Raw genomic sequence first — 17,704 nt, 5'->3', positions numbered from 1 at the left:
GAGATCACCAGGTACAGACTTAAAGTTATAAAATAAGTAAGTCACAGGAATGAAAACTACAGTGTAGGAAATATAGTCCATAATATTATAATAATGTTGTAAAGTGACAGTAGCTATACTTACTGTGGTGAGCAAATGTATAGAATTGCTGAATCACTATGTGGTAAACCTGAAATATAACATTGTATGTTAACTATACTTCAGTTAAAAACAGTAAAAGAAATATCACCTTATATTTATTATTTTAATGGATAGTACAGTATGAAATAAAACTAGAAAAAGGACAGAAGTGAGAATTATTTTGATTTCTTCCTAAATAGCTTTAAAAAAGTTTATTTAAGTAATCTCTGCACCTTATATGAGGCTCAAAGTCATGACCCCAAGATCAAGAATCAAGAGCCACATGCTCTTCCAACTGAGCCAGCCAGGTGCTCCCAAAATAGTCAGCTTTTAATACATACTATGTAATGAATATACATATCTATATTAAATGAATAAAAGTGCTGATACAAATGCTTATTTGTACAATTATATGTGCATTTTGAATTTTCCATTAAGAACGATCTCTTACTGTTTGAATAAGAGATTTAAAATAAAATTAAAATTATTTTTTATTTTTATTTATTTTTAATTTTTTTTTTAATGTTTTATTTATTTCTAGGAGAGAGAGAGAGAGAGAGACAGCGTGAGCAAGGGAGGGTCAGAGAGAGAGGGAGTCGAAGACTGAAACAGGCTCCAGGCTCTGAGCTGGCAGTCAGCACAGAGCCCNAAACCTCTGAACATATGTATTACTATGCATTGCCTAAAGAAAATATGATTTTCAAATGCTTACAAGTGAATTTTAAGAGATATAAAAAACCTACTTAGGCATACTGTATTCTCTCATGAATTATTGGTTTTAACAGTAAACAGATCAATATAAATGACTTTAAGCACAAATCATATATCACATATTACATGATATAGAAAAGAGATATAGATATAATTCATGTCTCTCATAAGACCCTAGAAACTCCAAAGAGAAGACTATATAGTAATATACAGTTTTTAAAACAAAATGAAGAAAAAAATCCAAAACCCAGAAGAGGGAAGATGGAGGGGAAGTAGGGAGCTCCATACATTTCACTCGCCCCCATCTCTCAAAGGGAGACGGCCTGAAGCCATGAGTAACCTTACAGAATCCAGGCGTTTGGGAGGAAAAGGAGACAGAGTCCACTGAAAAAAACAACCTTATAGCTAAGTGCGAAGTGGGGAAGATAAAAACAAGCCAGAACCCAGAGACACAGAGGGAGGGGAGAAGCCCCCTTTGCAGGGAGCCACGGTGAGTTGAGGGGGAAAGAAAGAGCAGCTGAAATGGCTCAAGGAACTGTCCCTGTCCCTGGAGAAGAGAAAAACCTCAGCTCGGGACACAGAGCGATCTGGTTTCCAGCTGTGCAGCTGATCTTGAGCTGGACGCCCCGTCCCAGACAAAGCCAGGAGAACTGCTACTCTGCTGCCACCTTAACCCGGAGGGGAAGTGGCACAAATGAAGCCGCTCCACTGCTCTTCTAGCTCGGCTGTATCCCCTGTGGGGAGGTGACAGGCTTGAAACTGCTCAGAGGGACTCAGCCTGCGGGTTTATTTTGGGCGGTATCAATGGGGTGGGCGGACTAACATCTGGAAATGAGGCAGTGGCTTGGGACATAGAGCAAGGCTCACCTTGGCTATTCCTGTGGCACAGGGAGATCGAACCCAAAAGAGTGAGTTGCAACGCTAGGTTCGAGAAGAGACTTAGGTGCCGCCATTTTTCTCCCCACAACCACCAAGACAGGATCTCACAGAGCAGTCAGTGGGTCGCAGTGGAGGCCAAGACCAGCCTACGCCAAACCACGCCCATCCCCTTTAGAGAGCTTTTTTTTTTTCTTTTTCTTACCAGTGCCTGGGGCAAGACCAACATGGACGCACTACCATGATTAATTCTAGATCAATTCTTTCTATTCAGATATACTTTCCTTTGTCTCATTCGTATCCCTCCCCTCTGCTGGACTGGGCACTCTGGTCATTGGTTAGCTTGAACAGTCACATTTAATCCATTCTCTAGATGTATATTCTACACCTCCACTGTTACCTTTCTATCTCACTCTCTGGAGTAATCAGACTATATAGTTTCTTTGAGTAACATTATCTTCATTTCTTTCTCCTCGCCTCTTACCATATTCTCCTCCTTCTCTCTGAATTAAGACTTCTAGTCACTCTGTTTGGTCATCATCCAATTAATGCTACCTCTCTGCCCTGTCATTTCTCTCTTTGTATATGCTCTTCCATCAGCACTGTATACACCCTGCTCTTTATTTGTAGCTGGGAATTCTGGTTTTATGCTTTTAGACTGTCCTTTGTCTTTTGGGTTTTTTCCTTTTTCTTTTCTTTTCTTCTTTTTTATTTGTATTATTTGTTTTTCCTCCTTCTTCTTTTTTTCCCCCTTATATATTTTTTTCCTTCTTTTACTTTTTCCCTTTTGGTTTCAGTGATTGTTGGATTTGTCTGTGTGTTTGTGTGCCCTTGTTCCCTGTGTGTTTGTCTGTTTTCTTTTCTTTCTTTTTAAAAAAGTTTTTAATGTTTTATTTATTTCTGAGACAGAGACACACAGCGTGAGCAGGGGAGGGTCAAAGAGAGAGGGAGATTCAGAATCTGAAGCAGGGTCCAGGCTCTGAGCTACCTGTCAGCACAGAGCCTGATGAGGGGCTTGAACCCACGGACCGTGAGTTCATGAACTGAGGTGAAATCAGACCCTTAAACAACTGAGCCACACAGGTGTCCCTGTCTGTCTGTTTTCTTTTCCAAGGCTACCTCAAGAAACAAGCCAAAGTACACATGGTAGAGAGTACCAAATACCGCTACGAGTAGGGAAATAAAATAACCAAAGTCTCAACAAGAGAGACCAAAAGATACCATTCAAAGAACACTTCCTGAATGGACAGGCCCGGGACAGTCAAAGAGGCTTCTTTAATACAGCAGTAGTCGCAGGTGCAGAGTACATAACAAGCTTTTAAAACTAACAAAAGAAAGAAAGCCAGCCAAAATGACAAAACAGAACTCTCCTCTAAAGAAATTCCAGGAAGAAATAGCAGCTAAAACTGCTGAAAACAGATATAAGCAACATAACTGAACAAGAAATTAGAACAATAGTCATAAAATTAATCACTGGGCTTCAAAAAGGCATGGAAGACATCAGAGAAACTAATGCTACAAAGACTATGGAGCTCAAAAATCGTTGTGATGAATTAAAAACTGCTATAAATGAGATGCATAAAAAATGGAGGCGTCCATTGCATGGATTGAGGAGGCAGAGAGGAGAATAGGTGAATTTGAAGACATAATTATAGAAAAAGAGGAAGCCGAGAAAAAGAGAGATAAACTGATCCAGAAACACTGAAGGAGATTTCAAGAGCTGAGAGATACAATCAAACTGAATAATATCCTTATGATAGGAATTCCAGACGAGGAGCAGAGAGGGAAAGGTGCTGAAGGAGTCCTTGAACAAATTGTAGCTGACAACTTCCCCAATCTGGGGAAGGAAACAGACACTGAAATTCAAGAGGCACAGAGAACACCCCCCAGATGTACCTTGAATTGATCTTTTGCACAACATATCACAGTGAACCTGCCAAAATATTAGGACAAAGGGAGAATTCTGAAAGCAGACAGGGATAAAACTTCCCGAACATACAAAGGGAAATCTATCAGAGTGGTTACCAACCTATCTACTGAAACAGGGCAGGCCAGAAAGGAAAGGCAGGAAATCTTCAATGTGATGAATAGAAAAAATATGCAGTCAAGAAGCCTCTATCCAACAAACCTGTAATTCAGAATAGAAGGAGAGATAAAAGTCTTCCCAAATAAACAGAAATTAAAAGAATTCATCACCACTAAACTTGCCCTAAAAGAAATCCTGAGGGGGACTCTATGAGGGAAATGTTGCAAGGAATGCAAGATAGCAGAGACACACCACAACCATGAATCTTACAAACAACACAATGACTCTAAACCCATATTTTTCAATAATAGCACTGAATGTAAATGTACTACATGCTCCAATCAAAAGACATAGGGTAGCAGAATGGATTAAAAAAAAAAAACAAAAAAACCAAGATCCATCTATTTGCTGTCTACAAGAGACTCATTTTAGACCTGAGGAGACCTTCAGATTGGAAGTAAGGGGATGGAGAAATATCTATCATGCTACTGAAAGCCAAAAGAAAGCTGGAGTAGCCATACTTGTATCAGACAAACTGGACTTTAAAGTAAGGTTGTAACAAGGGAAGAAGAAGGGCATTATATAATAATTACAGGGTCTATCCATCAGGAAGAGCTAACAATTATAAATGTCAATGCACCAAATATAGAAGCACCCAAATACATAAAACAATTAACCACAAACATAAACAATCTTATGGATAAGAATGTGTTAATAGCAGGGGACTTTAATACTCCACTTAGAGCAAAGAATAGATCAACTAGACAGAAAATCACTAAAGAAACAATGGACTTGAATGACACTTTGGACCAGATGGTTTGACAGATATATATACAACTCTACATCCAGAGGCCATGGAATTCACTTTCTTTTCAAGTGCACATGGCACATTCTCCAAGATAGATAACATACTGGGTCATAAAGCAGCCCTCAATAAATGTAAAGAATTGAGATCATACCGTGCACATTTTCAGATCACAATGCTATGAAACTTGAAATCAATCACAGGAAGAAGTCTGGAAAACCTCCAAAAACATGGAGGTTAAAGAGCACCCAATTAAAGAAAGAATGGGCCAATCAGGCAATTAGAGAAGAAATTAGAACACATACGGAAACAAATGAAAATGAAAACGCAATTCAAACTCTTTGGGATGCAGCAAAGGCAGTCTTAAGAGGAAAGTACATTGCACTCCAGGCCTATTTCAAGAGATTAGAAAAAGCACAAGTACAAAATCTAACAGCGCACCAAAAGGAACTAGTAGGAGAGCAACATGAGCACCCTAAACCCAGTAGGAGAAGAGAAATAATAAAAATCAGGGCAAAATAAACAATAAAGAATAAAAAAAATAAAAAAACAGGTGAACAGATCAATAAAACCAAGAGTTGGCTTTTTTGAAAAAATAAACAAAATTGAGAAACCACTAACCATGCTTCACAAAAAGAAAAGAGAGAGGCACTGAAACAGACAAAATCATGAATGAAAATGGACTTATTACAACAAACTTCTCAGAAATACAAGCAATTATCAGGGAATACTATGAAAAATTATATGCCAAGAAGCTGGACAACCTAGAAGAAATGGACAAATTCCTAAACACACACTCACTACCAAAATTCACACGGGAAGAGATAGAAATCTGAACTGACCCGTAACTAGTGTAGAAATTGAATCATTATCAAAAATCTCCCAAGAAATAAGAGCTGTGGGCCAGATGGCTTCCCTGGGGAATTCTACCAGACATTTAAAGCAGAGTTAATACCCATTCTTCTCAAGCTATTCTGAAAAATAGAAATGGAAGGAAAGCTTCAGACTCATTCTACAAAGCCAGCCACTTTGATCCCCAGCCAAACAGACACCCAGCAAAAAAAGAGAACTACAGGCCAATATCCTTGATGAATACGGATGCAAAAATCCTCAACAAGATACTTGCAAATCGAATCCAACAGTACATAAAAAGAATTATCCACCATGATCAAGTGAGATTCATTCCTGGGTTACAGGGCTGGTTCAATATTCACAAATCAATCCATGTGACACATCACATTAACAGAAGAGAAAACCTATGTATCTTGTCGTTACATGCAGAAAGAGCATTTGATAAGATACAGCATCCCTTCTTAATAAGGACCCTCGAGAAAGTCAGGATAGAAGGAACTGACTTATACATCATAAAAGCCATCTATGAGAAGCCCTCAGCTAACATCATCCTCAACGGGGAAAAACTGAGATCTTTCCCCCTGAGATCAGGAACACGACAGGGATATCCACTCTCACCACTATTGTTTAACATAGTGCTGGAAGTCCTAGAATCAGCAACGAACAACAAAAGAAAATAAAAGGCATCAGAGTTGGCACAGAAGTTAAACTTTCATGTTTCGCAGAAGACATGATACTCTACATAGAAAACCCAACAGATTTCACCACAAGCCTACTAGAACTGATCCATGAATTCAGCAAAGTTGCAGGGTAAAAAATCAATGTACAGAAATCGGTTGCATTTTTATACACCAATAATAAAGCAACAGAAATAGAAATCAAGAAACTGATTCCATTCACAATTGCACAAAAACCATAAAATACCTAGGAATCAACCTAACCAAAGATATAGGAGATCTGTACAATGAAAACTATAGAGAACTCATGAAGGAAATTGAAGACACAAAGAAATGGAAAAACATTCTATGCTCATTGATGGGAAGAATAAATATTGTTAAAATGTCATTACTACTCAAAGCAATCTACACATTCAATGCAATCCCAATCAAAATTGTACCAGCATTCTTCTCAAAACTAAAGAAACTATCTTAAAACTTGTATGGAACCACAAAAGACCCTGAATAGCCAAAGTAAGATTGAAGAAAACCCGAACAGGAGGCATCACCATCTCAGACTTTAGCCTCTACTACAAAGCTGTCATCATCAAGACAGTATAGTATTGGCACAAAAACAGACACATAAACCAATGGAATAGAACTGAGAACTCAGAATTGGACCAACAAATGTATGGCCAACTAATTTTTGACAAAGCAGGAAAGAGTATCCAATGGAAAAAAGACAGCCTCTTTAACAGATGGTGCTGGGAGAACTGGACAGCAATGTCCAGGAGAATGAATTTATATCATTTTCTCACACCATACACCAAAATAAACTCAAAATGGATAAAGGACCTGAATGTGAGACAGGAATCCATGAAAGCCCCAGAGAAGAAAACAGTAAACAACTTCCTTGAACTCAACCGCAGCAATTTCTTACCTGACACATCCCCAAAGGCAAGGGAATCAAGAGCAAAAATGAACTATTGGGACCTCATCAAGATAAAAAGCTTCTGCACGGTAAAGGAAACAATCCATAAAACTAATAGGCAACTGACAGAATGGGAAAAGATAGTTGCAAATGACATATCAGATAAAGGGTTAGTATCCAAAATCTATAAGGAACTCACCAAACTCCACACCTGAAACAAAATTATCCAGTGAAGAAATGGGCAGAAGACATGAACAGGCACTTCTCCAAAGAGGACATCCAGATGGCCAACAGACACATGACACGATGCTCAGTTTCCCTCATCATCAGGGTAATGCAGATNAAGGGGAAAAATAGTGGGGGAGAGGGAGGGAGGCAAACCATGAAAGACTCTTGAATGCTGAGAACAAACTGAGGGCTGATGGGGGTGGGGGAGAGGGGAAGGTGGGTGATGGGCACAGAGAAGGGCCCTTGTGGGGATAAGCACTGGATGTTATATGGAAACCAACTTGAAAATAAACTAAGGAAAAAAAATGAATATACAATACAGATACCAACTAAAAATTGTGTGCAGTTATTAAATTCAATTTTTAATAAGCAACAAACTAAAACCTCTTAAGAACTGATGTGCTGCACATTGGTATTGATATTAAAATGATTAGTAGAAAGCAGTCAATAAGAGGTTCAGAAATGTAAGACACTTGCTTGTTTTATATTCATTGTATTTTAATAGAAAAGAAATACACATTCATTTTTATAATCAGTGTTTATTTTCTGTATGTATTATTTGTACTTCAAAAAAACAGTTTCTAGCATTAACCATTGAAAACTCATTCATGCATTTTATTACACATTCTATAGCAAAGACTAAGAAGCAGGCAAGAATGATTATGGCAAACAGCCTAATTATAGAAAATAACATATATTTTTACACTACAACATTTGATACTAATTTGTGTTTATTGAAAAAAGGATTTCTTTCATGCATATTCTAGATTTTTTCATATCACAGTATTAGTTTCCTAGGGGCTGTGTAACAAATTACCACATATCGGGTGGCTCTGAAGATCAGAAACATGTTCTCTCGTGGTTCTGGAATCTGAAGGTCTAAAATAAAGGTGTCAGCAAAGATCTACTTCAGACTGAGGGAGAATATCTTCCATTCTTCTCTTCTAGGTTCTAATGGTTGCCAGCAATCTTTGGTGTCCTTTTTCTTGTAGATGTATCATTCTGGTCTCTGCTTTTATCTTCATGCAGCACTCTTCCCTGTGTCTCTTTCTTTCTTCTCTTCTTAGGACAGCAGATGTATTAGATTAAGGGCCTCTCTGCTCCACTATGACTTCAGCTTAAGTACTTACATCTGTAGTGACCACAGTGCCAAATAAGGTCATATTCTGATGTTCTGAGAAGGACATGAATTTTGGAGGGAAAACACTATTCAACTCAGTGCAGTTACTCTCCATTTAACATTAAAGACAAAAATCACTAGACTATACAGGATCTAAACATGACTGATGAATAAGTGGATCATTGTTATCTATGAGTGTGATCTCTTACTTTCCAATCAGATACATATATGGGAATTCACCTTATGGAATCTTTCTCATTCACAAATATGACTTACATGCAAAGAGAAACTTAAACATTTTTTTTCCAGAAAAAATCAGTGGATTAACCTAAGTGAATTCACTTCTTTCTAATTTGAGGACATTGCTCCCTAGAATATTTTGTAATTCTGAATAATGACAAATTACTTTCACTGCAGAATTGCTCAGATCTGAATACAGCCTATAATGTAAAAGTTGCAGGTCACCTGGGTGGTGCAGTCTGTTAAGCATTCAACTCTTGATCTTGGCACAGGTCATGATCTCACAGTCTGTGAGTTCAAGCCCTGCATCAGACTTTACAGTGATGGCGCAGAACCTTCTTGGTATTCTGTTCTCTCCTTCTCTCTGCCCCTAACTTGCTTGTGCTCTCTCTCTCTCTCTCAAAATAAGTAAACAAAATTAAAAAATAAAGTAAAAGTGGCAAACAAGCTTGAGAACAAAAGTTAAATATTACAGAGGTAGATAAAGAAAATCTAAGGTGAATTAAAGTATTTAATTTATATATTTTGCCCACAGTTATGTTAATATTTTATTCACTTATATTCACCAATTCACAATGTTATCATAGTTGAGAGAATGAATTTTTCCTATATTTGAATAGTTTACTAATAGTTATACTATTATATTAATAGTATAAATATAATTTCAGGGACAACTACTTAAGAAAGCAGTCGTTTATATAGATCTTTAATCAAGATGCCAATGTACCCTTTGACTAATTTTATCTCTCATTCATCCTTCAAGTCATAATTCAAGCCTCACATTGTCAGACCCGGTTTCCTTCAGTAAATGAAATCCCTACTAGATGTTCTTATCCCTGTAATGCTTCTTTGTAGCTACTGTGTTAATTTTACATTGACTTTTGTGATTATTTAACTACCATCACTCTTCTCCACTAGACTCTAAACTCCACAGGACAGACACTGTGATATATGTGTATTTTACTCACCTTTGTTTCTCTGCCTAGTTTAGTACTTGCTGAATAACTAAAAAAAATTAGAAATGCTTATTTACATATAACAAGTTGATATATAAATTATATATAAATTTCATTAAGAATCCCCTACCAAGTGAATGTCTCCTGAAAAAACATTTTGCTATTACAGCTACTGTTGGGTATGTAAAAACATTAAAGGGAACATTCATTTTAATATCTTTAATATATCCTATACTTTTCTATTGCAATAGACTTGGTTTAATTATTTTGAATAGCTCAGTTATAAAATGCAGGATTCAAATGATGACAGATTTTATTATTTGTCAAAGGCATTCTGGGATATTATTAAAATAAATACACTTGACTTAAAATGTAGGTTTTATGAAACATTCTCTATGAGGGCTATTGGCAATTCTCCATTTTTACTTTCAATATATAAAATATAGTATATATCATATTGCAAAATCCCTTTAAAACAATGAACACTATAGTTTCAAAAGTGACATTTATCAGTATGATCCATTTTAAAAATAATACTTGAAAAATCTGCATAATACCTATATTTGGGAAATATAGTACTACTAATTAATTATTCCTAAATAGAGACGAAAATTTCTTTGATGATCTTTACTTACTTATTATTTCTTATTACTTGATCCATAGAAAGTCTGTTGCAAATCTGAATATCTAAATTCAGAATTTAGAAAATGCAGATACAATTATAATCTCTATCTTTTGACAGATTGAGTGTTCATATTTAAATAAATACACATAGTACTCTTCTTTATAAAAATGTCCATGATTAGAGAAAGGACTACATTTCAAAAGCCAAATATAATACTCAGATAGAGACACTGCTCCAGTTTTGAGATGTTGTTGCTCCTAGAGTTGACCTTTCTGTGTCATGCCAGTATTTCTCATATTTTCTAAGAAAAAAAAAAAAGGTAAATACCCTCAAATTCTACACATATATAGTACATCTGTTTCTCTATATATCCCATACTTCCTTATATTAAGCCATTCAGGAATATCACATACAAAAACAGAAACCGTGAGGAAAAACTTGAAGGACCACATGACGAAAACTTTCTTTATCATAATTTGATGGCTGCTCTAAGCTTGGCTGAGCGTGCTCTGGGGTTATCCTGCACATCCTGATCTTCTGGAGTAAGTACTTTCTTGTGTATCAATTTCCACACTAAAGGGGCTCTGCTTATAGAGTCTCCTTCCTTGTTTTCATGACCTGAACCTAATTGTGATGCTTGTATCACCTTCTGTCTAGCACTTAGGTTAAACCTTTCTGTCATGCTTATCCCAAGCAAGAATCGTTTGACAATGCGATCCTCTAATGAATGGAAGGAGAGGGCAACAAGGCGACCACCAGGTCTCAGAAACTTCTGAGCTGTCTTCAATCCTGTGTAAAGTTCATTAAGCTCATTGTTCACAAATATTCGAAAAGCTTGGAAAGTCTTGGTAGCAATATGGGTAGATCGTTGTAGCATGTCTTTTCGTGCAAAAATAGCAGATGGAGGAAATGCACCTATGAAAAAACATTTTGTAAAAACAGGAAAAAAGGAGAGGAAAAATTAATATTTTCCACTCTAAGTCTACTGGGTTGTGTTGTGTGTGCATATAATTAAAGAACTGAGTTTCCTTAGAAAATTGTGGCATTCCATCCATACTTTGCCATTTTTATTTCTAAGCATTCCAGCAAGATTCAACCTATTGTGTCAGAAACAGCTTTCATAACTCATAAGAGTAATGAACTCATAAGAGTAATGAACATCAAATAAGGAGCAGAGAAAGAGACAATTTTTTGAAAAAATAATGATTAAAAAAATTTCCAACTTGGGTGAAAGACATTAATTCACTGATGCAAGAAGTTCAGTGAACCCCAATACAATGAAAAAAAGAAAACTGCATCTATGCACATCATAATCACACTACTACAAGCTAAAGATATTCAGAAAAATCTTGAATACAACAAAGAAATAAATTACATAAAGGAGAACAAAAATGTGATTAATAGTTATTTTCTCATTAGAACAATGGAAGTTATAAAGTACTGGAATAATATTCAAATTGTTAAGGAAAAAAAACCTGTGTTCCAAGAGGGCTACCTAAAAGTATTCTTCAGAATTAAAGTTCAAAGACATTTTTAAATGAATAAAAAATGAGAGGATTCATTGCTAATATGTCTGCATTCAAGAAATGCTAAAGGAAATACTTCATGTTGAAGTAAAGTGACACCAGATGATAATTTGCATATACAGAAAAAAAGAGATTATAGATATATCTTTATATATTAATTCCTCTCTTAATTTCTTTAAAGACAGGACTCTGTAAGTGAAATTATAACAGTTTTTTACATTTATATATTTTAATATAGATATAATATAGATATAGCCTGTATATGATAGGCAATAGTACAAAGGATTAGAGGGGGTAAATGGAACTATACTTTTGCAAGATTCATATGTTTTGCTGGAAGTTAAAGTTGCATATTACAGTCCCTAGAGCAATCAATAAAAATAATGCAAGGAAATAAAGCTAATAAACTAAAACAGAATAAAAATAGTACACAAAAATTATTGTTTAACACAAAAGACAGAAAAGAACAAAACAAAAATGAGATAAAGAGAAGATAAACAGTAAAATGGCAGACAATAAAACCAAATATATCAATAATTACATAAAGTATAAATGTACTCAATGTCCCAATATAAATGCAGACGTCATCTGACTGAAAAATCATGAGACCTAATTATACATTGCCTACAGAAATGTACTTTAAATATAAAATCAAATAAAAGTGAAAGTAAGGAACAAGCTGTAAAAAGATATGCCATGTAGACAGATGCATAAAAAAGGTCATTATATATTATTATGTAATAACATATAATAATAATAGTAATAATAACAACAACAGGAAAAAACAAGTTTTTAAAAAAGGAGAATTCCTAGACCCAAAGAGAAACATTTCCTATTGACAAAAAGGTCAATATGGAAGGAAGATACAACTTTAAGTGTATATGCACTAAATAACATAGTTCTCAAAATTTCAATGAAAGAGATTATCTGTACAAAAGAAGATGAACTTAAACTCTTACTGCACACTATACACAAAAACTAATACAAAATGGATCACAGATCTAAGTGTAAACACTAAACATAAAATATATATCTGACAAAACTCTCTTATCCAGAATATAGGAGAAAATCTCACAATTTAATAAAAAGAAGTCACACCACCTATTTGAAAAAAGGACAAAAATTTGGACAAACACTTCACAAAAGATATACAAAACGTCAATAAATATATGTAAAGACATTCATCATTATTAGTCATAAAAATGCACATTAAAACCATAATGAAATACCACTACACATCCACTAGAACTGCTCAATCCTAGAAAGCAATAAACTACTGAGATTGACCCAAAAAGGAAATAGATAATCTGAACAGAACTATTACAAGTGACAGGATTAAATCAGTAATCAAAAACAACCCCACAAAGAAATGTCCAAGCCCAGATGGCTTCACTGCTAAATTGTGCCAAGCACTCAAAGAATTAGTAACAATAGTTCACAAATGCTTCCAAAAAAATTGAAGAAATGAAAACACTTCTCAAATTACATTATGAGGTCAGTATTACTATGAAACAAAAACCGAAGGCATCACAAAAAAATTACACATCAATATCTCTTAGGAATATAAACATTAAAATCCTCAATAAAATACTAGCAAACTGAATTCAGCAGCATATTAAAAGAATTATATGCCATGACCAAGCCAGATGGTCATGACCAAGGATAGCTCAACATATGAAAACTGATCAATGTAATATACTGCATTGATGGAATGAAGGAAAAATACCCCCACATGATCATTTCAATTGATTTAGAAAAAATATCTGAAAAAATTCAACACTCTTCCATTATAAAAACACTCAAGAACTAGGAATAGAAATAAAGTACCTCAACATAAAGAAGCCCATATATGAGAACCCAGGGCTAACATTACATTTAATGGTGAAAGACTGAAAGCTTTTCTTCAAAGATCATGAATAAGACAAGGATACCCATTTTTACCACTTCTATTCAACACAGTACTGGAGGTTCTAGTCAAGGAATCAGACCAGAAAAAGAAGTAAAAAGCATCCAGATTGGAAAGGAAGAAGTAAAATTATCTCTGTTTACAGAGGACAAGATCTTATAAGTAGACAACAATAAAGATTGCACACATACACACCTTGTGAGAACTAACAAATGGATTCAGCAAAGCATCAGTATATAAAATTAACATGTGCAAATTAGTTACATTTCTACACTTATTAATAAACAGTTCAAAAATGAAATTTAAATAATTTGATTCAAAATAGCATCAAAAAGAATCAAATACTTAGGAATAAAGTTAACAAAAGAAACGTGAAACTTACGGGAACTACAAACAATATTTAAAAAAAATTTTTAAGATGGCAATACACCTCCAAATTGGTTTAAGACTCAATGCAATCTCTATCAGATCCCAGCTGACTCTTTTATATAAACTGACAAGCTAATTCTAAAATTCACATGGAGCTGTAAGAGATCCAGAATAGCCAAAGTGATAGAGGGGTGGGGGTGGGGAGATGGGAAGAGAGAGAATGAAGGAGAACTCACACTTTACGGATTTCGAAACTTTCTGAAAAGCAATAGTAACTGAGACAGTGTGGTGCTGGTATAACAGACATAGAGATCAAAGGAATAGAACTGAAAGTCTAGAAATAAAGTCTTATATTTATGAGCAAGTGATTTTTGACAAGAGTGCCAAACACCTTCAATAGGGAAAGAATGGTGTATTGAACAAAGAGTGTTGGGACAACTGGATGGTCATATACTAAAAACTAGAGTTAGACCCTTACATTATACAGAAAAATTAACTCAAAATGGATCAAAGACATCAATGTAAGAGCAAAAACTATAAAATTCTTAGAGAAGAAAAACAGGGATAAATATTCATGACTTTGAATTTGGCAAATAATTCTTAGATATGATATCCAAATGACAAGCGACAAAAGAAAATAGTACTTCACTAAAATTAAAAATTTTGTTCTTCGGGGCATGTGGCTTCAGTTGGTTAAGTGTCTGACTCTGGATTTTAGTTCAGGTTATGATTTTACGGTTCATGAGTTTGAGCCGCACATCAGCCTCTGCACTGACAGTGTGGAGTCTGCTTGGGATTCTATGTCTCTCACTCTCTCTTTGCTCCTCCCCTGCTTGTGCTCTCTCTTGCTCAAAATAAATAAATAAACTTAAAAAAAACCTGTTCTTAAAAGGGCACAGTCAAGAAAACGAAAAGAATGGGGAAAAAACTGCAAACCATGTAACTTATAAGGGATTTGTATCTAATATATGTAAAAGAAGAAAGTTACAAAACGATGCATGTATGTATGATAGTAAATTCAATTTAAAATATGCACATCAGAAGAGACAAGCCTCATCTAATTTTTAAGAATAGGAATAAACAAAAAGTATGGATTTAATAAATCAATAAATATAATTTTACTTACACCTACTCCATTGGCATACATGTTATATTAAAGTATAATGTTCAATAAATTTATACAGGAATTTTCTATTTTTTATTTGCTTAATCATGCCTTAAAATTTTTGTTCCTAGAGAATATTATCCCACGGAGATGTAATCCTTCCAGTCCAGATTTTCTATGGATGAAGATCTGAGAGTATGGCTGCAATCCTGGCACTTGAGTTTCTTTGGCATGCTTCTAACAGCAAAATAAATTATACAAGGCTGGCACCTTGATTCACATTTTGGCAACCTGGACTGGACTACTGCAGGTCCAGTAGTACATTAAGACACACCTGATTAAGCTTCTTGGGGAACTGGATCACAAAATGAAAGAAATAATATCGTACTTGTACCAGGCAGCTGAGAACCTGGCTGTCTATAGTTAACCAAATCAGTATTATGGGTTCACTCTTTCCTCTACAAAAACTACTTTGATGAAAGGCTAGAAGATGTTAGATGTTAGGAAATTTACCTTCTAGCAAGCAGGTTTCTCAGAAACAAAATATCAAACTCAAAGTTGAAGAGGGAGATCAACTCTTTTCTATTTGCTATTCAATCTCTCCATTTTCCACAGAAAGAGTTTTGGTCACTGGAAAATGTGTTTTAAAACATTCCAAGTTCTGATCAAATATCCAACTCTTCATATTTTAGAGCCTGAATTTAGAGGATGCTTCAGGAAGGGTGTATTCCTAAAGATTTGCATGATTCAAACCTTGTGTAATTCAACACTAATTTTCTCAAAGAAGAAATGTAACATAAAATACATTTTAATTTACAAGTATTTTGATGTAAAATGAGAGGTTAACATCNGGGCTACCATTCCTTTATAAACTGGCCCTTTTATTCTGTCATTTATTTTATTTTATTATTTTTTTCTTTCACAAACCTGATTTATTCTTCACTATCCAGGCACAGGGTTACAAAGTGAGTTATGATCCACTGAAGCTTGAATTAAATTCCCTGGGAACAAAACAAAGCTAGACATGTTTTGTGTAAATTTTTTTTTTCCAAAAAGTAGGTGAAACAATTACCTCTCATTATCAACCATTAATCTTTACGTACTTGTCTGATCTTTTTTTTTTCTTAAATAGTNTGAAGCAACAGTGTAGTGTATATATATTATATATGTATATATGTATGTATGTATATATGTAGACATATATGTATATATATTAACTTTAAAGCTTTCAAAATGTTTTTCTTAACATTATCTCTAATATTCTGTAGAAATTAAAAGGATGGCTCAACAGGGTAATTCCCTAGCTTTCCTGTTATCTTATAACATTTCAAAGATATATATATATTTGAGGATGTGGTTCTAACAGCAATGAATTAGCCAGCCCTGGCTATATGTTAACTAATTTGATGAAATAACAAAATGGCAGACAGCTTAAAAATATTTGCTTGGTATTCCCAATGAATGTATTTTTAAAAACTAATAATAGAAAATGTTAAAATAACAAAATAATATCTGAAATCACCATGTAAATTCTAATATAGACAACAGCATTGAGTAATTTGACATAACAAAGTATGGTAGGAGTTTCTGTTTACCAGCTGAAATGGTACCTTCCCATGGCAGAATTATCATTTGTAATTTATTCAGCCAGCTAGCTGTGAAATTATGGGATCCCTGGCTAATTATTTTAAATGAAGGGATCTGTTTTTATTTCAAAGTTTTCACATAAAGTGAGAATTTATTCATATTTTATATTATACAACCTGTTTATATAATTAATATTTACATTAAATATATGCATACTGCATATGAATCTGCAGCTGAAAAATTAACATCACTGTGATCAGACAAGTCTTCTTTATAAGGCCTAATTAGCCCTTGCCAATGTCATATAATGGAGAAAGGAAATAAGAGCTTTCGGAGAAAGAAAATAACAGCTTTCATTTTACTTAGGAATGGTCTTAAAGATAATAGGAAAATTCTAATCCATGAAAAGCTTTTCTTTTGGGGCTTTCTTATTATGTTTAGAAAATCCTAATCTGGACTATGTGCAATGGATTTCCTGGGCAGGATTTCCAGGCATGGTCCTATCAATTCTTCAAGACCCATCTTCACGGGAAGATAAAGCACTGCAATGGGCAATGGCGTGTTCTGTGGAGTTTTTTGATGCTGCTCTGGGAATCGAAAAGACATATGCCGCCTTATTTTAGAGAAGTTCAATTTCTAGGGCTACCATTCCTTTATAAACTGGCCCTTTTATTCTGTCATTTATTTTATTTTATTATTTTTTTCTTTCACAAACCTGATTTATTCTTCACTATCCAGGCACAGGGTTACAAAGTGAGTTATGATCCACTGAAGCTTGAATTAAATTCCCTGGGAACAAAACAAAGCTAGACATGTTTTGTGTAAATTTTTTTTTTCCAAAAAGTAGGTGAAACAATTACCTCTCATTATCAACCATTAATCTTTACGTACTTGTCTGATCTTTTTTTTTTCTTAAATAGTTTATTGTCATGTTGGTTTCAATATAACAGTCAGTGTTCATCCCCACAAGTGCCCTTCTCCATGCCTATCACCCCCCTTCCCCACTCCTCCACCCCATCAGCCCTCAGTTTGTTCTCAGCATTCAAGAGTCTCTCGTGGTTTGCC

General features: G+C 34.8%; 1 protein-coding gene across 3 annotated transcripts in view; it reads right to left on the bottom strand.

Annotated features, from left to right (window-relative positions):
• Positions 1–7,763: 7,763 nt before the first annotated feature.
• The window catches only part of METTL15 (methyltransferase 15, mitochondrial 12S rRNA N4-cytidine), a 188,224-nt gene continuing 178,283 nt past the window's right edge, over positions 7,764–17,704 (bottom strand). For 2 of the 3 annotated variants that reach the window (XM_077761437.1, XM_077761438.1), the window contains exon 6: positions 7,764–11,061. In XM_077761437.1, the coding sequence (XP_077617563.1) occupies positions 10,616–11,061 (446 nt within the window). In that variant the 3' untranslated portion in view covers positions 7,764–10,615. The remainder of the gene's footprint in view (positions 11,062–17,704) is intronic. The other variant, XM_077761439.1, reaches the window with a different exon arrangement.

Source organism: Crocuta crocuta, unplaced genomic scaffold (genome assembly GCF_008692635.1).
Source record: "Crocuta crocuta isolate KB4526 unplaced genomic scaffold, BGI_CrCroc_1.0 scaffold884, whole genome shotgun sequence".
NCBI lineage: Eukaryota > Metazoa > Chordata > Mammalia > Carnivora > Hyaenidae > Crocuta > Crocuta crocuta.
This window is presented reverse-complemented; position numbering and strand designations above follow the sequence as displayed.